The sequence below is a fragment of the Salvia splendens genome, chromosome 1, assembly GCF_004379255.2.
Source record: "Salvia splendens isolate huo1 chromosome 1, SspV2, whole genome shotgun sequence".
In the NCBI taxonomy this organism is placed as follows: Eukaryota; Viridiplantae; Streptophyta; class Magnoliopsida; order Lamiales; family Lamiaceae; genus Salvia; species Salvia splendens.
In genome coordinates, this window is record NC_056032.1 from 13,425,118 (window position 1) to 13,448,034 (window position 22,917).

The following is a 22,917-nucleotide window of genomic DNA, read 5'->3' on the forward strand; positions in this document are numbered from 1 at the left end:
ACAAAAATAACCCTAGGTACCAAACCTGTGAAATTTTTTGTCATGGAGGATATTTTTGGAAATTTCAATTAAATAGAACCAAATACGTGATTTTTTTTCTTCCTTTCTTATTTCTTTTTTTCTTCTTTAGTTTATTCTTCTTTCTTTTTCTTCATTTTCTTCTTTCTTTTTAGTATTTTATCTTCCTTTCTTTTTTCTCCTTAGTTTATGTTTCCTCTTTTTTCCTTTCTCTTCTTTTTATTCTTTCTTTTTAGTATTTTATACATACATCTAATTACATTCATAATATAAATCAATAACAAAACACCTAATTAAATTAATTAAATCAACTGAATATTTTTAATTAAATTATTATACTCATTTTAGGGTTGAAACACCTAACTAAAAATATTCAACTCTTTATCATTATGAATACAATTCACAATTTTAAATTTTAATTAAGACTATATTGATTAGTTATTAATTTAATATTAAATAATTATTATTATTTATTAATTACTACTACTAAATTTTACTATTATAACAATATTATCATTATTATTATTATTATAATTAAATATAATTATATTATAATTAAGTATATTTAAATGATATTAAAAAATAAATTAATTATTAATTTATAACATCAAAATAATAATATTAATATTGATTAATAATAATAGCATAAAGAGTGAGGAGAATGTGAGAAGATATTATAATAACACTTTTGGTACTAGTCTTCTCAATGCCCAAAATACTCTTTATGACACAAATAGAAAAATAAATTTGTTTTGAGGGTATTTCGGGGGTGAAAATTGCATCAGGTACCAAAAATGTGATTTATAGGTATCAAAAACGATATAAAATAAAGATCAGGTACCATGTATGTGCGAAAGTGAAAGATCATGTATCATTTACGTGGTTCACTCTAAATTTTTTTGTGAGGAAAATAACTTCCAAAATCCAGTTTTTAAGAACCCGATCCACCAAAATAAATTTGAATTGTATCAAGCATAAATGGGCTATAGACTGGGCTGTAATTAAGAGCCCAATAAGCATCCTTGTTAGGGTTTGTGCTTTAATATTTACGTGAATCTGCGCCGCTCTCCTGCTTCTTCAGTCATCCCAGCCACCGTTCTTCAGGTTCGCCCCTACGCATGCGCCGTTTCTCTCATCACTCTACTTTTTTGTAATTTTATGTATTTCCTTAGCTCAATTGCCGATTTTAAATTTGCCCTTTCATTTTCTTCGTGTAGTGATTCGGGAAACTAATTGACCGTGAACGATGAGGTAAGATGATTGATTCGCCATTTTTATTTTCATATTTTGTACTATTTGAACTTTTATTCCATTTAGGGTTTATCTCTGACGAATCACCTGCTCTTGTCATTGAGTTTTCGATTTTCGACTGTAGATACTTGTCTCCTAGTTCGATCAGTGACTTATGTTCAAGCCTCGATTAACAATCTAATATACGATTATTAGGTTTAAAACTCTAATGCTTCATCGATGTTCTTCTGATTTAGGAATGTTTTCCGATTTTATCCAGTTTCATGTCGATAGAGCCCTCCTATTATTCATGTTTAGGCTGTATGATATGTAGATTATCTTTAAACAATTATCACCGGTAGCTATATATTTAAATAAAATCATATTAAAGGTTGATATGAATCCATCTTCCCCCTTTAAATCTCCACAGAAATAGGTAAAGTGTTGTAACAATACGCTGATGTTCTCTGTCATTGTAATTGCAGTAAGATTCAGAGTGAGGCGTTGAGGGAAGCCATCACTGTGATTGTTACAGATTCCAAGGAAAAGAAACGCAACTTCACAGAGACCATTGAGCTTCAGATTGGACTCAAGAACTATGACCCCCAAAAGGACAAGCGTTTCAGTGGATCTGTCAGGTTGCCCCATATCCCGAGGCCTAAGATGAAGATCTGCATGCTTGGAGACGCACAGCATGTGGAGGAGGTATGGCAGTTTATCTATATATTTTGCTAGCTGTTGTGTTTGCTTTGGTTTGTTTTGTTATGTGATACTCCCTCCGTCCCGATACGAGTTTTAATGTAAAATTAGTAAAGTAAGAGATGTAGAGAAAAAAGTAATTAAAGTATTATTAGTGGATAATGAGTCCCACCTCATTATAGAGAAAAGACTTTCTAAAATTAGAAAGTGCATATTCTTGTAGGACGGACTAAAAAGGAAAGAGTGCATATTCTTGTGGGACGGAGGGAGTAAATGGTATTTGTGTGTTTATCTATCAATGATGTTTATGTATTGTCTCTATATTGGTGTTTTACTATCAATAGGCAACCCAATATCCGTGCTACTATTAATTTTTATTAGTAATTCTAGCTTTGTCTAAAATGATTAATTTCCTACCTAGGAAGTTTGATATTGGTTTCTCTATAATTCTGTGTCTATAACTATATCTCTTTAACACTGTTTTTGATGTGATTTGTTATTGTTTCAGGCAGAGAAGATTGGCCTTGCATCCATGGATGTTGAAGCACTGAAGAAGTTGAATAAAAACAAGAAATTGGTGAAGAAGCTAGCAAAGAGGTACCATGCTTTCTTGGCCTCAGAAGCTGTTATTAAGCAGATTCCACGTCTCCTGGGACCTGGTCTTAACAAGGCAGGCAAGTACCTAATCTGTTACTGATGCATGTCCTACTTACGAGAGTATAGTTGTATGTGTAGATTTGATTCAATCTGGTGCCTTAATCTGTTTCTTATTGGAAATCATTGCCTTTAAGCTTAATTTTATAAATTTAAAGTGAGGCTCATTACTTTGTATGTTTATTTTCCCATACAATAGAATAATCTTGAGATTACAGGCAACTTCTCAGTTTTCTGACTTGAACAGTTGTGATAGGTCTGATACAAAATATTGATATCTCAACACAGTTATAAGCTCACAAATTTGTATTAATTTTATTTTCAACATATTTATACCCTCATTTTTAGGGAGGTGTTTGAATGCTATTATTGTGGTTAATTATTTTGATTATTATGATTCAGGCAAATTCCCTACTCTTGTTACACACCAGGAGTCTCTTGAAGCCAAGGTGAACGAGACAAAGGCCACAATTAAGTTCCAGTTGAAGAAGGTGCTCTGCATGGGTGTTGCTGTGGGTAACCTTGACATGGAAGAGAAACAGATCTTCCAGAACGTGCAAATGAGTGTCAACTTCCTTGTTTCCCTTTTGAAAAAGAATTGGCAAAATGTAAGTCCCATTTCCATGTTTTTGTTGATAGTAGTAATTCGCTTGTGACTCTTATAATTTTTTTATTTTGTGATGGTATCAGGTGAGGTGCTTGTTCTTGAAGAGTACCATGGGAAAGCCGCAACGCATCTTCTAAGAAGTTTATTGTTTATCGAAGAAAGTCAACTTGTGTGAGCAGAAGAACCTATTCAAGCTTCCCAGGAGCGGGAATTTTTTGTTCTCTTTTTTTGTGAAATTGAACTCGGGTTTATTACTGATACTCTTTTGTAGTTGTATTTGTTTATCTCCAGATTATTGCTCATAGTATGTTCCTTGGATTTATTAGTCTACTCGTTTTACTCAACTGTTAACTTCTCCTACTTAATTGCTTTGTTGAGCTCTTCAGAACAATTTATTTAATTAATACTATGAGAAAACTATTGGAATGTTATATACCCGTATATGTTTTTTGTATGATATACTTACTCTGTCCATAATCCATAAGAAATGTTAGTTCTATTTGTGGACAATACGGGTTTTAAGGAGGAATTGCTAAAGTAAGAAAAAAAGTGGTTCGATATGAGTTTTAATGTATAATTGGTAAAATAGAAAAAAGAGATAAAAGGATAGTGTAAGTAGTGAGTTTCATATCATTAGTAATGAAGTGTAATAGTACAAATTGTAAATAAAATGATGTGTAGATGTAACGTGTTGTTTAATTATTTCAAAATTTTAAAAGTTTATAATTATCAGGGATGAACTAATAAGGAAATAGTTTACTTTTCAAGGACGGAGGAAATATAATGTAGATCCATTTTTGCTCAAGACTTCATATTCCAACCTAAAATATAATCCCTCCATCCCACTATAAGTGACACGTTTCTATTCGGACATTGTTTTGCAAAAATGATACTAATAAATAGTTAGAGTGATGAGAAAGTAAGTAACAGAATAATGTAGATACGACTTTATTCTATATTATTCTCTTTCTTACTTTACTGTCTCCACTTTAGTACTCCTTCCGTCCCACAATAGGAGTCACTCTTATTGTGGACACGAGTTTTAAGAAATATAAAGAATAGTGGGTTGGAAAAGTTAGTGAAATATGTGACCCACTTTTTTATATTGATTTTAAAATAAAATGTGAGTGAAGTGATTTAGTGAAATGTAAGACATACTTACCATTTATAGTAAAAATAAAGTGCGACTCTTATTGTGGAACGAGCTAAAATGACAAAGTGTGACTCTTATTGTTGGACGGAGGGAGTATCATTTTCTTAAAACAACGGTCGAAAAGAAACGCTTCATTTATAGTAGGACAAAGGGAGTGCAATTTAATTTGACGTAACAAAGTGGTGAATCTATATTTAATTTGACTTCGGTGTGAATTTTAAGAATTTTAAAGAAAAGTGAACAACAAAAGAAAAGTGGATAAATATAAGTTTTAATTTATAATATAATATATTTAAGAAAAATGGTAGGAAAAAAATAGTGTGATTTGAATCTCACTTTTATATATTAATGATTAATGATATAAGAGCATCAGCATCGCTCTCTCGATGCGGGCACGGTCTCGTCTCGGTGAGACGAGCCCGCATCGAGACAACGATGTCGCACTCCAGTCACGTCCTGTGGCCCTCCGCCTCGAGGGAGCTGGCGAGCTCTGGCGCGAGGCGTGACGCCCACTCGCCGGCCCGTGAGTGGACGTCGTCATGCTGACGCAATAAATAAAATTTTTTTAAAATTGATTTTCTGAAAAAAAAAATTAAAATTAAAAATTTTAAATAGTAAAAATAATTTATTTATTTATTTTTTTATTCTATTACTCTCATTACCTCTTTCATTTTACACACAAACACACTATCTCCCATCTTTTTTTTTCTTCTCATCACTTTCATATCATCTCTCTTTCCTCTCCAATTTCTGTAGAAATGTCCGGTGACGGAAAATCCGACGGCGAGGGCGGCTTCGACTTGAACGCGTTTGTCAACTGGGGGCATGTACAATGTTTTGGGTGCTTCCGGTTCCGGTTCGTCGCCGGGCACCCAAGGCTCGTCGACGCCGGCATACCAAACACCATCTTTTCCATTTGATGCATACTATCGTCCCTTCTCCCCGAGGTATGGGAAAACGCAGGGATTATCCCAAATTAGGGAGAATATTCCGGAGGAACACACTCCGAAAAACCTTCCGACTAGAGCTAGAAGAGGAGGAGACGAAGGAGGACGAGGCGGTAGAAACTCTGCCAGTCGCGGATCCAGAAACGAGGAGGAAGAGGAGGAGGACGAGCCAGCAGAGGACCTAGGCCGTCATCCATACAGCTCCGCGGAGACGATGGCTCTGTTCGAAGCTTGGATCAACACGTCGTATGATCCCATCGTCGGGAATCAACAAACCCACAAGTGTTTTTAGGATAAGGTCACCGACGTATACAACAAGCAAAAGCCGAAGGGGACCTTCCGCAGCAACCTGAAGATGCTTCGCAGTCATTTTGAGCGAACCGACAAAGATGTCAAACTATTTTGTTGGATCTACAAGCGTGAAGCGGAGAATTACCAAAGCAGAGCCAGTAGAGCTGACATTCTGAGAGCGGCTTTGAGAGTCTTTAAATCCGACACCCAAAAAGATTTCAAACATGCCGATGTTTGGCAGTCGGTCAAAGAGCTTGATAGGTGGGCTGGCGGTGTCCAGTCCAGCACAGGCTCGAGCTCGAAACGCACGAAGCACACGGTGGGTGGCCAATACTCGTCTAGTGAGGGCGGGGAAGACAACTCATCACAAGAGGTTGAGTTCCCGACATCCGATGCAGGGGGCTCCTCCGGTACACGACGTCGGCAGCAAGGGAACAAGGCGGCGAAGGCGGCTAGAGCTCGCGCAGGGAGGGGCCGAGACGAATCAAGCCAAGTGGGCTTCCAAGGGCCGCTGGCCTCCCTAATATCCATGTATTTCACCGCCACGATGGCTGACACTTCCCGCATGACGTCTGACCAATATTAAGCCCATCTTGCCGGCATTGCATATCTGGCAAGACAACTTGGTATTCCGCCTCAAACGGGTGCACCGCCACCGCCTTCGGGGAATGATTCGCCGGCGGAGTAGTATTTATAATTTAAGTGTGCAATTTTTAATTTCTAGTATTTTAAATTATTTTTTTATTTATTTTTTTAAGATTTTAAGTATGTGTTTTTTTTTTTATTTTTTTAGGATTTTTAATTGTAATTTTTTTAATTTATTGAAGTGTGTTTTTATTAATTGAATTTGTTGGAAATAAAAAAAATTGAATGAATAGTTAAAAGATGAGATGATTAAGAGATGGAAGATTGCAGGTGTTGTCTTATAGTTAAGAGATGTGGTAAAAAGTGCAGTAGGACCTATGAATAGTGAAGAGATGAGACGGTATTGAGACAGAGATATGGATGACTAAAAAATATGAGTGGAATATGAGATCTATTTAGTATTTATTTATAGTAAAAATAAATTAACTCTCTTATTGACTGACCAAAATGTGAAAACATAACTCCTCATCCAATAAGTAGAGTATGTCATTTCTAGAGGCTAAAAATGTATTGATGCTTTAATTATTATGTGGGATGTAAGGAATTCAAAAATTAATCCCACTTCCACAAATTATGCCTAAAAAATTGTATGAGGAAATTCAGAATAAAGAATACTCCTAATAAGCAGGTTGGTGGCACCTGACTATTGTTAGAGTATCTCCAATGGCGGACGTCCGGTCGGACATTCGCGACGGGCGACCGGGACGTCCGCCATTGTAATGAAGCAACTCGGATACGGACGTCCCGTAAGGACGTCGGATGTCCTCGGACGTCCGGGCGACGGGCGGGCGGACGTCCGCCATTGTGGTGTGGGTCGGACGTCCGGTATTAATTTTTTTTAAAACTCTATATATACGACTTCAGCACGATATTATCGAAGATGTTTGGACGCGGAGGGGTTGACGTTGATGTGATTAATTTTTTTTGTTTTATTACTATGTAATTTTTTTCCGAATCATGTATGTTTTTTTTAATGAAGTTGTTAATTTTTTCCGTTCGTATTCGTGTTGAAATTTTATTTCCGTAAACGTAAATTGCTTTATTTGTGAATTTGTGATCTTTTTTATTGCGGGAAGTCGAAGGGCGATGAGAATTGCGGATTGTGCAGGAGAAGTCCTAGTGACGTGGCAGTGGGATGGGAAGTCCTAGTGACGTGGCAGGAGGTGTTTTTGGGAAGTTCTAGTGGATGTCCGAGTGGGACATCCGTGCATTGGAGATGCTCTTAGGGTATCTATCGCTCATAGGAGTATATAATAACGCACTCTCTACTGTGCCTGCACCAAACATCGATCCCATACTCTGCGGCTCTCTCTCTCACTTCACAGCTTCAGGTTTCAAACTGCTTCCTACTTTTCATACTCCTGTTTATCTCTGCCTCCACTTCTTAATTTCAGTAAAGATTTCCGATCACGCATGGATCTTGGAATCCTGTGTGTTGCTATTTGTTTTTGAAGATTTAAATTTATTGTTTGTTTTGTATTTTATTAGATTTACGATTTTTGCCTGATGTTTGTGTTTTTGTCTCTTTGCTGTTTACCTGTATGATCGATCGGATTGCGGTGTGTTTGGCTCTGGAATTCGTCTTTTTTTTCTCTCTTTTCGGACTGATTAGTGGTTGTTGATAGATTGAGCTGATTTTGATTAGCATATCTATGCAGAATTGTAGGAGTTTTACTCAGATTGTGAATTGAGTTTTTGTCGCCTTAATATGCCTGATTTACTGATGACTGTGTAATTAGAGGCTATTTTAAATGAATTATGCTGTAGAGAATGTTTTCACTACATCTTTAGTGTAAAAGCATTGGAGAGGTTGTGGTGTGAATTATTGGCAATGGAGTTGACATTTGAAGTTTCTTAGATTTTTGGAAGTTTGGAGCCTTTGAGTCTTTGACATGTGTTTAGATTGTAAGCTGTACAAACTTAACAGTCTTCTTGTGTGTTTGATTTTCCATGAAAGTAGGACTCTTGTGTATGTTGGGAATAAGATGCCTTTTGAGATTGGATTAGATAATCATCTTGTAATGGAGCTTCGAGTGAAGGGCATCGCACTATTTGCTCGCTCTTCTCATAATGCTCTGAACATCTAATGCTTCGTTGCAGTAAAATGGATGACCAAATATGGCTTCTGCCATTGTGACCATCTGCGACCGATATATACTAGTATATCTTATGTATTGCCATAATTAGTCCCTTTAGGGAGATTGCATAGAATTGAATGATTATGGAAAGAATGCATTTAATTTTTGTATTGTACTTTCAGTTTTGTTGATTAATCCTATCTTGACACAGCTAACGCGATATGAGACTGCCTTACCGGCCTTGATGCATTTTCTCTTTAGCTTTGATTTCGCCTGCCATCAATGAGTTGAAAAAGTGCCTTTTGCAGGAGAATATAGCATGGCAACTGCAAGGCTTCCCACCGTTTCCATCTTTGGAAGTGTGCCTCAATGCCAAACCACGAGCGCCTTCATCAAGATCCCATCCTCTTTGGGTTCTCTACAGAGCACCTCTAGAATCTTTGGCCTGAAGGCAAAGCCCGACTACAAAGCAACTGCCATGGCTGTGTACAAGGTGAAATTGGTTGGACCAGACGGTGCTGAGTGCGAGTTTGAAGCACCTGATGATTGCTACATCCTTGACTCTGCTGAGTCAGCTGGAGTTGAACTCCCATACTCGTGCAGGGCCGGAGCATGCTCCACCTGTGCTGGGAAAATGGTGTCGGGGGCTGTTGACCAGTCCGATGGCTCGTTTCTTGACGACAAACAGATGCAGGAAGGCTACCTGCTGACCTGCGTTTCCTACCCGACTTCAGACTGTGTGATTCACACACACAAGGAAAGTGATCTGTATTGATGATTATCATCTCTTTTATATCAAGACATTTAAAAAAGAAACTATGCTCTCTGGCTGTAGTGTTGAATATTCAATCGTGCTTTGTCGATCAATTTCTGTTAGCAAAACTCTTTTTTATTGTTGTGCCTATCTTTATGTTGGAAATTGATAAGGGCGTGTTCACTATATATATAGATATAGTCCATTACAAAAATTGACATATTAATAATACTAGTAGTCCAAATAAAGTAATGCCAGTCGATTGAATTTGTATAGTTTGGTGGGGTTCGGTTTCCTAGATAAAATAATAACAAGATATAATCTAGGATTGAATTGTGAGATTATTTTATTCATAGGGGTGTTAGCTATGACTAATTATTCCATGATTATCCTCTAAGATTGAATTGTGGGATTGAATCTCATAAACCAAATAGATTGCATATTTAATCCGGATTATAATCTTGCAAACCTAACACCCCTTTAGATATTCATTAGATTGGATATATTTTAAACCAAAAACAAAAGAAGGTGGTGTTAAAAATTCCATGGTCTCGATATGATATAGAGAAAAAAATGAGAAATTTTTTATGGGCCAAAAATCTTGGCCCAATTGAGAAACAACTTAGCCTAGAACCTAAATATACACTTTAATCAAATAAGCAAAAGAATATGAAATTTAGAAATCCCAGTGAACTTTAGGCATCCTTTTTTTGTAGGGATGTAAGAAGAATAAGAATAAAGGGGCTGTAAAAGTTTCCTATATTTGCATTTTATATTTTATTGTCGTCTTTTTGTGATGATAAGAGAAAATCGAACTTTATGGGTGAGGTATCTACTTCTGTATGCACAGAGGATGATGTTGCACCTCAAATTCTCTCATCAGCATCTATATGGGGTGACACCCCACCCCCCCTAAAATAGAACCAAAAAGAAGATATTCATAAGTTTTTGGGCCGTGCATTATCTCACAATTTAGATCGATAGCAGTACTATAAATCATATCATAATAAAATATTGTTCAGAAAATGAACTCTTAGAGCATCCACAACCGTGCTCTTGCCAGCGGCACGGTTGTGGACCCGACCCCACTTTTTCTGCCTGCTCTCTGGCCAGAGCACAACACCCACAGCTGTGCTCTTCCGCAAGGACGAGCACAATTAATTTAAAATTCAATTACACAAAAACATTTCCATAATACTAAAATTCATTAAAAAACCACAATAAATATTACAAATAAAATAAAAAAGACATAATTAAAATCCTAAAAATTTAAAATTACATAATTAAAATCATAAAAATTTAAAATTACATAATTAAAATCATAAAAATTAAAAATTACATAATTAAAAACTAAAAATTAAAAATTATATAATTAAACTCTTAAAAATTAAAAATTACATGACTATTGGCTAATATTACCCGAGGAAGACTACGCATCCGGCGGCACCAACCCCAATTATTTTTTCAGACCCAATATCATGTCCTCGTGCGTTTGAAGTTGCGTGGGGGTCATAGTTGACCTATCGGCCATATTGAGTTGGGCCAAAAGGGCCCACAACGAGTTGTTCGGGGGTGGAGGTGGAACATAGGGTGCGGGTTTGGGGGTATCTATAGATGAAAGTGTGTATTTTTGGGTTAAAAATGAAAAATAAAAATTAAAAAGTGGAAAAAAAACGGGTATAAACGGATATATTTTTTTTGGAAAGTGATTTTTTTTATCGGTTTTTTAATTAAAAACCGATTTTTTAATTAAAATTTTTTTTAAAACAGAACGGCTATGCCGTTGACGAATCCCAGCGTGCCACGTCAGCTGCTCGCTGGCACGGCGCGAGCGCAGCGGCGGCGGGTAGCGTCCGTGCCAGCGGCGCGGATGGCCGTGGCGACGGACGCCACCGTTGTGGATGCTCTTACAGACAAATTTGTGGATTCTCTATGTATAGAAAAAAGGCCTTCATTTCAGAACCGTGTCTTAATTGAGTGGTATCAAATCTTTGACAAAATTATGTACAAAAATCCTCTTGTCTATCACTTAAATATTATCTCCTGCTATCCGCATTCCAAAATGATACTCGTAATTGAGAATCTTTAATATCAAGGTTTCATATAATATGAATTTACATTTATATATGTGGACATATGGACATGATCAAATGCTAACTAATTTTCAATCTAGAACCCTATTTTTTTCAATTAATGTTAAAATTAACAACGCAAAGATATAAATATATCATTGATATATTATATCTTTGTGTTGATATTTAAATTTACATGTTGTATTTATAAAGTAAAGTCTTTGTGTTGATAAAGTCTTTGTGTTGATAATTTTAATATGTATACAGTATTAAAAGTTCTGCGTTCTGGATTATAAATTAGTTTTATATTAACAGGAGCCTATGAGAATATACTAAACAAATAGATTTGTTACTAGATCATGGAAAAAATGGCTACTAGTTCAATTATAATTTATAAATATTATTTAAGTTGAAAATGAAATATACTTCTATCAATTTTGAGATTTCTAGTCATGTAAAGTAGACTTTTTTTCAATAAGAATTTAATAAAAATTTTGGTATTGCTCGCTTGCTACTAGCTAGCTACTTACCGCATATTCTAAAGAATTATTTTTTACATTTTACAATAAAATCTACAAAAAGGGACCAAATCGAAAAAAAGAAATAAAGAAAAAGTGGATTCTTGATTTCAGGGGTATTTCCGGGAATCCACCTGCCTTCGGCTCTTTCAATCTGCCCAACTGTTTACAGGTGCAAAATTTATCTCATCATACAATTATGATTAAAACTTCAAAAAGTAGGAAAAAAGAAAATTGGAATCAGATTTCATTACAGAAACAGATGAGTCCAGTTCTCTTACGTGGAAATAAACAACTGGAAAACATGTTCAAAAAAAAAAATCTTGCCAACTATGCAGCTTTCGAAAGCAAATTTTCCATAAGCTTCACTTTCACACATTGGCTGTGTGAAATCTAATTTATTCTTTTTATACTGCTTATAAATTATTATAGTTGTATATATATATATATAGACATCAAACAACAAAGCAGTGTCGTGGCAGATTTTCAGAGAGTTGGCATACGGCTATGGCCACCCTTTGCAGGGTTCTTCTCCTCCTCATTTTTTCAGGTTTTTCTCATTTCAATTTTAAGATGTGATTTTTATTTCCAGTTTGTTGAAATCTTGAATCTATAAGTTTTTGCATGTGATGTATTTTTATTTTATTGACGATGATGAAAACAGAAAGAAAAGAGGAACTAAAATTTTGGATTTTGATGTTTTAAGTGATTCAGCAGGGTGTGTTTGTTTTCAAATCTCATAATTATAAATAAAATATTTTGTTTATTTATTGAGTGTGTAGAGGGATTTGTTTTCCATTATTCTAATGTGATTGATTATATATTTTGCTTGCTGATATTAATTTCACGACTTTCTGTTTGGTGATAGTATATGTGATTCATTGCCTAGCATTTGATTCGAAGTGTCTAATTGCCAAATTAAGCAACAAAATCTTGCAAAGTAGACAGTTTTCTGCATATTTCTTTTTCATGTCATCAATATTAGTATAATGCAACTTAGGCTCTCTCATTAGATTCATTCCATTTGCTAAGTTTACCAATAAAATCTTTCAAAGTTGACAGTCTTTAATCATTCATTTTCCTATCATCAGATCAATATACTTATTAGTCTCTCTCTGTTAGAGTCATTCCACTTGCAATTTACCAAGAAAATCTTGCTAAGTTTACAGTTTTTGTGCATACATTTTTCTATCATCAAGATCAGTATATACTGAGTAATTACTTTCCTCTCTCTCACTGTTAGATTCATTCTATTGCTAAATTTACCTATATATCTTGCTAAGTTGACAGTTTTTGTGCTTACATTTTCCTCTCATTTACATGAGTATCCTTAATAGGTCGGTGTGTGTGTGTGTGTGTGTGTTAGATTCATTTGTTAGCATCAGAGGTCTCGGAGTGGGAATAAACTATGGCCAGATTGCGAACAATCTCCCTGCCCCATCACGCGTGGCCTTCCTCCTGAGCTCTCTCAACATAAGCAGAGTGAAGCTGTATGACGCGGATCCAACTGTGCTGTCAGCATTCGCCAACACAGAAGTAGAGTTTGTGATCGGGCTAGGCAACGAGTACCTACAAAAGATGTCTGATCAAGCCCAGGCTCAGGCCTGGGTCGAGCAGCACGTGAAGCCATACACATCCCAGACGAAGATCAAGTGCATCACAGTTGGTAACGAGGTCCTCACGGGCAACAATACACAGCTCATGTCGTACCTCCTCCCAGCTATGCAGTCAGTGAATGCTGCTGTCACCAATCTTGGACTAAACAAGGAGATATACGTGACAACGGCCCACTCATTCGGGATCTTGAGCAGCTCGTTCCCGCCCTCTGCAGGTGCATTCAGACAAGATCTTGCAGACTACATCCAAAGCATTCTCAATTTCCACACACAGACTCACTCACCCTTCCTCATAAATGCTTACCCGTTCTTTGCTTATAAGGACAGCCCCGACGAGATCTCACTTAGCTACGCGCTTTTCCAGCCTAGCCCGGGAATGATAGACACCAACACCAACTTGCACTATGACAACATGTTGTTTGCACAGATTGATGCTGTTTATGCAGCTATCAAAGCAATGGGGCATAATGACATACAGGTTAAAGTCTCTGAGACGGGATGGCCGTCTAAAGGGGATGCAGACGAGGTAGGGGCTACCCCAGAGAATGCTAGACTGTATAATGGTAACTTGCTCAAACTGATACAGCAGAATCAAGGCACCCCGGCTAAGCCATCAGTGCCAGTCGACATATATGTGTTCGCGCTGTTTAATGAGGATTTGAAGCCCGGGCCTGTCTCTGAACGAAACTACGGGTTGTTTTACCCGGATGGCACTCCTGTGTACAATGTTGGACTCCAAGGCTACCTTCCTCGTATGGAATATTCATCTTCCAAGAGAAATGTGAGTTTGGATTCGGTTACATTTATGTATAGTATTATCTTGTACATGATGCTATGGATGACATGTTTGGACTGATTGGTTGTTTCTTGCTTGCAGGGGATGCATTTCTTGTACTTATTGCTCGTTTCCATTGCATTATTTCAGCGTTTTCTATAGCAAGAAGGGACCTATTACAAGTTTGAAGATGATGGAGGGAACAATGAGGCTTTCAAAAAAATCCTTTGGGTTGGATTAAATTCTGAGGTAATGAAGATTGTGTTCTTGTATTACCTTCAAGTAATACAAGTCTGTGGAAATGTAGATGAATATAATGCAGATGATAAGAATATGATGAACCACAATGAAATTTGTTGATGACCTAAGTGATTTGATAAGATAAGATTGGTTGGCATTATTGTTTAGTAGATAGGGGGTCTCTGTCAATTGTCATCCTGAATTTAATAATGCATAATAGTGTGATAGGTTCCTCTCTTTCACTAGAAAAGTCCATATGATGTTGCATCTTGAAAGAGGCCTCAATCACATTTGTTCCTGTTTTGTTTCTACTCTCTAGTAGTGATCCCACCTAGGGTTCACATTTTGTGTGTTTTATCATCTCTTTCTACTTTTATTCAAATGGAATATGTTGCATCAACTTGACTGTGGAGTATCTTTGGATGCTCTATCTTTCGTCTTCGCATGTCTTGAGCCCGAGTTGGGTCGTGACATGTGATTTAATAATTAGGGGTGTGTATTCAGTTATTTGGTCGGTTTTGCCAAACCAAAATAGGGGTGCATATTCGGATAGTTGATTCAGTAATAAAACCTTCTTAATAATAATAATAATCATATTTATGATTTGGTCTGTTCGGCCGGAAAATACCAAAGCCTCCGAAGACTGAATTTTCCGCTTTTGCAGGTGAAAACTACAAGCTGAAAAGAATTGACACTATACAAGGGCATTCAAGACTTGTTTGTATACTATATGATTCAGATACAGTTTTATTCAACAGCTAATTCATTCATAGAAACTGAGAAATAAAAGTCATCTTTGTGACTAAATGACGGTTTAGGTATATAACATTGTGGCTTCGGTATTTTTGTTCATTTTTGTCAACATCAATCAAACACTAATTGATTATCAGCCCAACATTTTTCACCCATAAATCTTTGGCTGCTGCTGAAATCTGAACATTAGCAAGGGCAAACAAAGAAAGAAGCAGTGCTTTCTGTTTGAACGTTTAATGCTCGTTTACAATCCGATCTTTGCAATGAACAAATCCGACTAAAGTTTAGATCTTAACATGCCCTCTAATCTACATGTCATTTGTATTTATGATGCAATTGAAAGTAGCTGCAACTGCTCCATTAATGTGAATGGGAGACAAAGGTTTAGGTATGAGCTTCAAAAGGATGATTAAAACAACTATGTCCTTATGCAAATTGGTTTCTGTTACATCAATGGAACATTTAATGATGTGACCTGATGCAGTATCTTAACATTTCAAATTACTATTCAGCCTTTTTTTATAAAAAATAAGAAGAAAATATGCAAGCAAACACAAATCTGTACCAAACACAAATTTCTAAGAAAATAACTCATGGAAGTGTAAAGACAGTAGTTTGCTCTCTTTTACATGTACAAAGCTCTAGCAGAAAACAAAACCTATGCAAAACCAAAATCAAGAAAAGTGGGGAGATGGACATACTAATCTGCAACGAGGAAAGGGATGATCATGGTCATGAAGGTCTCGTAAGTTAGCGTCGCTGATCCCGTGTAACGCGTGTCTTTCTCCTTGAATTTTTCTGTCAAACCCTGAAAATGGTTTCAAATACGATTTAGAATGGCATCTCGTGTTCGAGATTGAAGAGAAAATCAAACAATGAGTATGTGAAGGTTAGAAGATCCATTGAAATTGTTGTTCACCTTTACAATCATCCCACCCCTGAACCAAAAAAAAAGAGAAACCAATTAAGCTACAGATGAAATAATAGGAACAAAACCAATAGTTTCGTATGTTTATAAGAAAAGTATGAGCTTACTCAATAAAGCTGTCAAAACTTAGCTCTACCGGACGCCTGCTGCCATCATCGTATCTGGAAATCAAGACTTGAAGAACTGAAGGTGGCACTGCATATCCAAGACTATATAGGGCATCCCTAAGTTCCATAGCATCAATTTTACCACTCCTATCTCGATCAAATCTTTCAAAAATTGCCTAAAATAATGGAGAGAAGTCAACAATTGCATCAAACAGCTCACCCCTCCACACAGCCCAGGGAATTCCAAGAAAAAAATGTCCCATGGTAATTTTATTAACAGTTAGACATCTGCACATATGGTTAAGCTCAGATGTCGATATAGATATTTGACCATTAGTCTCATCTATTTCCCCTGGTTGCTTTCTACTAAATAATTCATCAAAAAGCATTGTGAATGCCACTATTCCAAATTCCCTGTTTACAGAGGATATCTTATTGGCTGAAGAAATCATGTGTAAACCAGCAATATATCTAATTCTCTATTTGTTCAAATGCAGCTCACATGTATATATTGGTGGATCTAGCAAGTGCATTTTTAGACTCGAAAGTAAATAAAATACGTTTTAACTCATTTAGTTGCGCCTATACGCTAGAAACGATTAGACAAAAATAGATCGAGCTTGATCTCAGAGTCATTAATCTGATATGCAGTGAAACAAATACAATATTTTTTAATTACACCTACAACTATTCCCAAATTTATACTGAATACACACATATGATCCTAGAACTAGGTAGCTATAAAAGGTTCAATCAAATTTCAATAGTGCAAGCCACAAAAGCATATTTAGTCGGTACGACACATTCAATCCTGAAAATGAATAAAAGTTCAAGAACAGATATGGAAAGCAGTGAAGTGAAGTAAAAATAACAACACACTATCACGGTTATCGAATCATACGCATACAATAGGTAATACTAGCATTTCTCATTCCATTATTGCGAACCTTGTTGCTTTACTTGGTTAAACAAACAGTATCTATCAAGACTACATTTTTGTTAATTGCGAACCGATCATTCCACAGCAAAACTATATCCTACAAAGTCTAATTTCAGTAGATTTATGATTATACTTGTACTCACCCGCCATTGGCCAAGGCAACTCCAAATAGCAGCAAACTCTTTCGGTCCTGCAAGTTTTAACAAGAACCAATACATGATGAAAAAGCAATCCCCCAATTTTCACACAAAACCCTAACTCAAACAATTTACACAACTCAGCAATACTACAAATCAAAATTCCAGTGAAATAGAAACTGAAATTTCCAAAATGAAAGAGAAAGAAGCAACCAATTATGGAAGAAGATTCTCGGGGATCTCGGAAGAGAAAAATAAGCAAACGGAGAGTATTAGGGCTGAATCGCTGGTAATTCCAAGAGAGCGCTTGTTGGAGCTCCTTCTCCTCAATGTAACCGTTTTGGTTGGTATCCACCATCTGGAAGCTCCGGATCACATCGGGGTGGGTCCCCGGCGGAAACGAGCTGTAAACGTTCGTGGTGGGAGGAGGGTGGTAATAGCCGTATCCTTGGGGAGACGAACCCGACCCGAAGGAGCCGCTGTGGGTGTGGGCGATCGGAGCATAGGGTGAGGGATTGGGCGGCTGGTACGGGTAGGCGACCCGGGGTTCTTCCGGGTCGGGTGCGGGCGGGGCTGATGGTTTGTTGTCGCCGGAGTAGGACGCCATTTCCACGTTTTTATATTAGTGTTAATCTTAGGATTGGGATACATATAGATATAATCCCCAAATTAATACTGAATACAATTCCAAAGTGTTTTTAGTTGTGAATTCAACACATGTCATAAAACAAAACAAAACAAAAACATGAAAGTTTGATCAATTATCCCACTTACTATTTATATTTGGAATAAATTGTACACTATCCATTCTTTATCAATTGTGTCATTTTTTTATTATAAAGATTAAAAAAAAGATGTATAATATATTAAAATCATAAAATGGAGATAATAAAATAAAAGAGAACAAAATAGAAGATAATTTTATTTTTTCTAAAAAATAAAAATGACTCAACTAATAAAAGAATCTTCTGAAGTGGAAAATGACGCAATTAATAAAAAACGGATTGAGTATATATGATATGGAAGTCAAAATCCATGACCTTTATGCATCTTTATACTCCTTTCTTTCGTGCATAAAAAATAGTCACATGAGTGGATGACATGAGTTTTAATTAAAAATTTGAAAATTATGAGAGAGGAAAAAGTCGATAGAATAGTGTTAATAATATGTACTATGAGAGAAGTTTTCTATTTTTGCATGAGACTATTTTTTGTCGATACCACAAAATAAAAAATAAGACTATTTTATATGAATGTACTAAGTATATCACTTTCAAAAGTCATGGATTTAAGAATGTAAGAATATAAGATTGAGCCAAAGTATTTTGGCGTCCATATCATACACAATTTCACCTAAGTCCACATCAGTAGAACACTTGGAAAATGCTAAAATTATGATATTATTGGCTATATTTGAAAATTGTGAGATTAACCAAAAATAGACTAATTTTTATGATTAATCACATAAATGCTTTATTTACACATAATTCTTTCAGCTTTTTTATTTTTAGTATTGATTTTATTAAAACTGTATCCAACAATCATAGATTATATCAAATGTCTTTCATCTCAGATAGATTACTACCAAGGTCAAATGATTTTATGAGAATGGATCAATCATCAAAGAAATTAAGTTGAATCGTTCCCTCCAAGTATATGTTTGTACCTACAGTTAACTCCACTTCTTGCAGCACAAGAACAAAGTCTTTTTTATATGCATACATGCAATATTTATTATTGATACCAACAATATCATAATCATTTAACAGAACTAGTTGACATTTTGTCATAATTCCAGGGCAAGCTTCGATCATCAACAACTCAAACCACCATCTATAAATAGTCTCATTCATTAACACACAAACCACTGCTTCAGAAAAAGGACAAAAAAACAACTATCAAGATTCAAGAGTGATAATCAATGGAGTTATTTTCAGTGGATTCTGATTGTGAAAAGATGAAGAGAATGCGAATTTGGCACAACGTTGTTGTTCTTGTTGGGTTCCTTCTAGCACTCAATTTAGCAGCATTTTTAGCTGAATTATCACAAGGTATACTTCAATTTCATATTACTTTGTGTTTCCAAAGTGATCAAGATTTGTAAATAGTTTGATTTCAAGAAATGTAGAATGAATCAAGACTGATGACATTGTACTTACATAACACCATTTACAGAAACTGTGAGAAGAAGTGTGAACGAGTGCCTCGTCACCCTGGGAGTCAAGTTCCTCAACTTCTGCATTGCCAAATCCACGCAGTTCAGATATGCTGGTCCTCTGCAAGCTCAGCCATCGTTCATGCCACTCGTGTTCTGGTACACACTGGCGCGGTCTGTCTCATCTCTGTATTCTTGATAGTTGCCGGTCTGGAATATCGGCATGGATGATAGAACATGAACCATCATCTGCTGAGCCAAATACAAGTATAGTTAGATTGCAAACAGAGCTACTCACGAGCTATTTGGATCTTTATACAATCTTTTCACCATTCAAAATGTAAAAATTTCCAAAATGTCACTGAAAGTGCACAGCCTGTTTGAAGCAAATCACATGATTAAGTCTGAGTTAATTTGTTACAATTTCTAAGAGACATCAAAGATTCAAAATACAGGCTGCCATGATTAAGCTAAAGTTCAATCCATGGGACTATCTTTGATACAAGTTTTCATTGCCATTATCCCACCATAGTAGTAAGTACCTAATTGACAATATGAAAATCTATCCCAAATGGTGGCAATCCATATAGTAGGTTAGAAGCTCTCTTAATCAGTTAGCATCCGTTACTGGAACTCCAGCATTTTCCAGATGTCCATCGTGTGTACTGCATGTATTCATCCCAGAATCTCCATGGGTGTTGACAACAAGCGGCTGCTCTTGTATATGCCTTTCCTCATGCATATCCAATCCACCATTCATTTTGCCTCGACTGTCAACAGTATAAGCTGCATCCACTTGCAATCCTCCCTGTCCAGTTGTATCAACCCCAACACCAAAAGCCGCATGTGGCTCAGAGCTCACAGCATCTGTAGAAGTTGACCCGACTCCAGCCTGGCCATCTGCACTGACCTCCAAATGAGCTGTACCTCCAGCAGAGCCGTCTTTCATCCCAGGCCGCCTCTTCTTCCGATACTGCTTCTTGAGCCGACCTTTCTTTGGCTTCAGGGATGCTTTAGTCTCCTGACTGTTGATTGCAAGATCAGATGCCTTCTTTTTGTGTGGGATAACGGTGTAAATGGTGTTGCCGTGGTGTGATCTTCAGCGACGGGCACTGCAGTCTGAATGGCTAGCAAGGCCGTCCTGGCAGCTTTTATTTCAGCCTCTTTCTTTGTGCCTGCAGAAGCTCCAATATACTTGATATTCCCAATTTCAACGACGCAGGAATATATGGGCACTTTGCCTTCTCTCTCTTCCTTATGGCAGTCATACAGAGGAATAGCATAGTTCATCTTTTGAGCATATTCTTGCAACAAGTTCTTGCACAAGCCCGTCTCATGCTGAAATAAAATCAAAATCAAAAGTGAAGTCAAGCAGGTTCCTATAAAAATATAAAGGAAACAGACAACAAATCATCCTTTTTTTATAGACATGTTTATAATTTGCAACAAAGCAATATAAGACAATTACCACAGGTTGAGAGATCCCGCAATTAACATTGTTAGATTTGGCGAGCTCTACGAGAGCAACTTCAGCAGCTGACTGCTCAGCTGCCTTCCGGTTGAAAAATCCAGGCAGAGAATAATATCTAACATTGTTCACAACAACGGCTGATTTAAAAATAGGCTCGTGAGAAGGGCCTTCCTTGATAGTTTCATAAACTGGAGTGATTAATCCCATTTTCTGACAATATTCTTGCAGTTGGCTCTTAAAGACATAACAGTTTGAGACACCTGGAAGAACACCAATGAACACGAGAATCTAGATCATTATCAGTTTGAGTCTTGAACTATTACCAAGAAAATACTATATTAAGAATGTTTAAAACATTTGGAAGAAAATTTCATAACAATTATCGAATAACATTTCTCATATACTATATCTAGTAGAGTTCCATGGCAACTCATCAAAAAATTGTATATAAAACTCATGAACTGCCAAGAAGAGTGTGAACTATATTACTTGGAGATTTATCTTTCTCTCGTGATTCCTGATTGGTGCCATTGACCTCCTGAGCTGGAGGGGCTGGAGGGGTGTAAGATGTTCCAGGCACAATTTCAACACTACCATCAACATCAATCTGACCAGCTTCCATCTGAAATACTTTCAGGTTGTCCTGACCCGTTCGACACTACTCCTTTTTTTCTGTAATTCAATCAAACCATTAAAGATCCATAAACAGAACACCTAGGAACATTCAAAGAGAAGTTAAGAAGAAGCAACTAGGCAGGGCAGGCATACGTCATTCTTTAATTACTCCAAGGTTGGTAACATCCTTCCTAAAATTCCAAATCACCAATTTGACTGTGCACTTTTCAAAGATTATAGTATAAAAAATCAAATGCATCTTCACAAATCAGAATAGTTTACTTAATTTGGACCTTGCACAATGATTAGAGCAAACAATCCAATATGGAATGAGTGAGAAGCCTAAAGACTTTCCTAAAGCAACCAAATTCTTTAATCCTTTTCCACTAAAATTTCCCAAAGCTCCAATTACTCAGAAAAAATGGAGAACCCTGAATTTCAAGACTTCTACACCACACTGAGAAGTCTTCAAAAGTTTAATCTATACTTCAATCAGATAGATCATTTCAACTCATCCACAAAAAAACTGAATAAAGGCATTAGAAATAATCAGAAAAAATAGGAAAAGAAAACACTTGTTGCTCATGTCCAAGCACAAATGTTCAACGCGTTCATAACCCTTAATACCGAAAAAGAAGCATCATATACACATAGCAACACTTAATACACCATTTAGAGATACTTTTTCCAACTCTACTTCATGAATTAGGAGGCGCCCGCCACCCAAAAAATCAAACGAAAAATACACAGTACACACACGAATGAAGGCGATAAAGTAAACTTTACCGGAGATTAATAGGAGGCTGAGATGGAAAGGGCAGGGGTAGCTGTTCCTCAGTGCTTGGGCATGGCTCACTAATATACAACAGAAATTGGCAGTGAGCAGCAACTAACAGAAACGCCCATTTTTCACCATTAAAATAAACTAAGTACTCCCTTTTTCTTTGTTGTTTATCTGAGCTTGATAGGCCCTATTTCTGCACACGGCCCATCTATTAAGGCCCACTTCATATAGATATATAAATATTGTTCCTTATTTCCATTCTTTCTCTTTCCTCATTTCAATATTGCTTATCAAGTTCTCAAATAACAAATACTCCTAACAATATCAATATATTATACCAATAAAAACTCACATAATCACATAAGTTTCGAAACTACAAATTACACGTGAATTAGAACACTTTCCGATCTCTACTACAAAAATTTTAATCGATTAGCAATCTGCTTAATTTCCTCAAATGCCTTAAATGGAACATTATTTTTGAATTGAGGATCACTAACTTCTAACATTTGTATCCTTGAAAATATGAGGATTAAAAAGCTTATTTGGTCTCACAAAAAAATTAAGTAAATGAAAATTTCCTTTCTTAATTAGTGCACTGAACTTCTCGTGTACAATTTGAGAAAAAGTTCCTTGGAATTCTAACGTCTTTCGGAGAAAAAAAAAGTCCATATTATTACTTTTATATAATTAGCTTCAAAAATACTATTAATTTTATAATAAAATGTGA

The 22,917-nt window shown here is 36.3% G+C and overlaps 4 protein-coding genes and 1 pseudogene across 5 annotated transcripts; 3 read left to right on the forward strand and 2 right to left on the reverse strand.

The window, feature by feature from the left end:
* Nucleotides 1–1,014: 1,014 nt before the first annotated feature.
* LOC121796253 (60S ribosomal protein L10a-2) lies at nt 1,015–3,533 on the forward strand. The gene is made up of 6 exons (XM_042195051.1): nt 1,015–1,122; nt 1,236–1,269; nt 1,734–1,953; nt 2,456–2,621; nt 3,004–3,209; nt 3,292–3,533. The coding sequence occupies exons 2-6, from the start codon at nt 1,265–1,267 to the stop codon at nt 3,343–3,345; spliced, it is 651 nt and encodes a 216-aa protein (XP_042050985.1). The 5' UTR covers nt 1,015–1,122; nt 1,236–1,264; the 3' UTR covers nt 3,346–3,533.
* Nucleotides 3,534–7,403: 3,870 nt separating this feature from the next.
* Nucleotides 7,404–9,224, forward strand: LOC121796261 (ferredoxin-3, chloroplastic-like). The gene is made up of 2 exons (XM_042195063.1): nt 7,404–7,575; nt 8,631–9,224. The coding sequence occupies exons 1-2, from the start codon at nt 7,431–7,433 to the stop codon at nt 9,095–9,097; spliced, it is 612 nt and encodes a 203-aa protein (XP_042050997.1). The 5' UTR covers nt 7,404–7,430; the 3' UTR covers nt 9,098–9,224.
* Nucleotides 9,225–11,902: 2,678 nt separating this feature from the next.
* Nucleotides 11,903–15,186, forward strand: LOC121743220 (glucan endo-1,3-beta-glucosidase 14-like). Of its 2 annotated transcripts, XR_006038234.1 has the most exons (4): nt 11,903–12,216; nt 13,033–14,063; nt 14,160–14,306; nt 14,962–15,186. XR_006038234.1 is itself a non-coding variant. In XM_042136464.1 (3 exons), exons 1-3 carry the CDS (start codon nt 12,174–12,176, stop codon nt 14,217–14,219), a joined length of 1,134 nt encoding a protein of 377 aa, XP_041992398.1. In that variant the 5' UTR covers nt 11,903–12,173; the 3' UTR covers nt 14,220–14,654. The 2 variants fall into 2 exon arrangements, 1 of the variants encoding a protein (XP_041992398.1); XM_042136464.1 differs by lacking the exon at nt 14,962–15,186 and having other exon boundaries at nt 14,160–14,654.
* Nucleotides 15,187–15,610: 424 nt separating this feature from the next.
* On the reverse strand, nt 15,611–17,867 carry LOC121743233 (probable calcium-binding protein CML48). Its single transcript, XM_042136476.1, has 5 exons — nt 17,376–17,867; nt 17,169–17,215; nt 16,086–16,261; nt 15,970–15,988; nt 15,611–15,858 (listed from the first exon to the last, which is right to left on the reverse strand). The coding sequence occupies exons 1-5, from the start codon at nt 17,767–17,769 to the stop codon at nt 15,751–15,753; spliced, it is 744 nt and encodes a 247-aa protein (XP_041992410.1). The 5' UTR covers nt 17,770–17,867; the 3' UTR covers nt 15,611–15,750.
* A 1,789-nt stretch (nt 17,868–19,656) lies between these two features.
* LOC121796267 lies at nt 19,657–22,314 on the reverse strand (annotated as a pseudogene).
* Nucleotides 22,315–22,917: the final 603 nt, after the last annotated feature.

Coding starts and splice junctions, on each gene's coding strand:
- LOC121796253 (XM_042195051.1), top strand. Junction 1,954..2,455: donor ACGCACAGCATGTGGAGGAG/GTATGGCAGTTT, acceptor TTATTGTTTCAG/GCAGAGAAGATTGGCCTTGC. Junction 3,210..3,291: donor TGAAAAAGAATTGGCAAAAT/GTAAGTCCCATT, acceptor TGATGGTATCAG/GTGAGGTGCTTGTTCTTGAA.
- LOC121796261 (XM_042195063.1), top strand. CDS start 7,431: ATGTCCGAGTGGGACATCCGTGCATTGGAGATGCTCTTAGGGTATCTA. Junction 7,576..8,630: donor CTCTCACTTCACAGCTTCAG/GTTTCAAACTGC, acceptor TGCCTTTTGCAG/GAGAATATAGCATGGCAACT.
- LOC121743220 (XM_042136464.1), top strand. CDS start 12,174: ATGGCCACCCTTTGCAGGGTTCTTCTCCTCCTCATTTTTTCAG. Junction 12,217..13,032: donor TCTCCTCCTCATTTTTTCAG/GTTTTTCTCATT, acceptor TGTGTGTGTTAG/ATTCATTTGTTAGCATCAGA. Junction 14,064..14,159: donor ATTCATCTTCCAAGAGAAAT/GTGAGTTTGGAT, acceptor TCTTGCTTGCAG/GGGATGCATTTCTTGTACTT.
- LOC121743233 (XM_042136476.1), bottom strand. CDS start 17,769: ATGGCGTCCTACTCCGGCGACAACAAACCATCAGCCCCGCCCGCACCC. Junction 17,216..17,375: donor AGAATCTTCTTCCATAATTG/GTTGCTTCTTTC, acceptor TAAAACTTGCAG/GACCGAAAGAGTTTGCTGCT. Junction 16,262..17,168: donor GTTGCCTTGGCCAATGGCGG/GTGAGTACAAGT, acceptor CCATTATTTTAG/GCAATTTTTGAAAGATTTGA.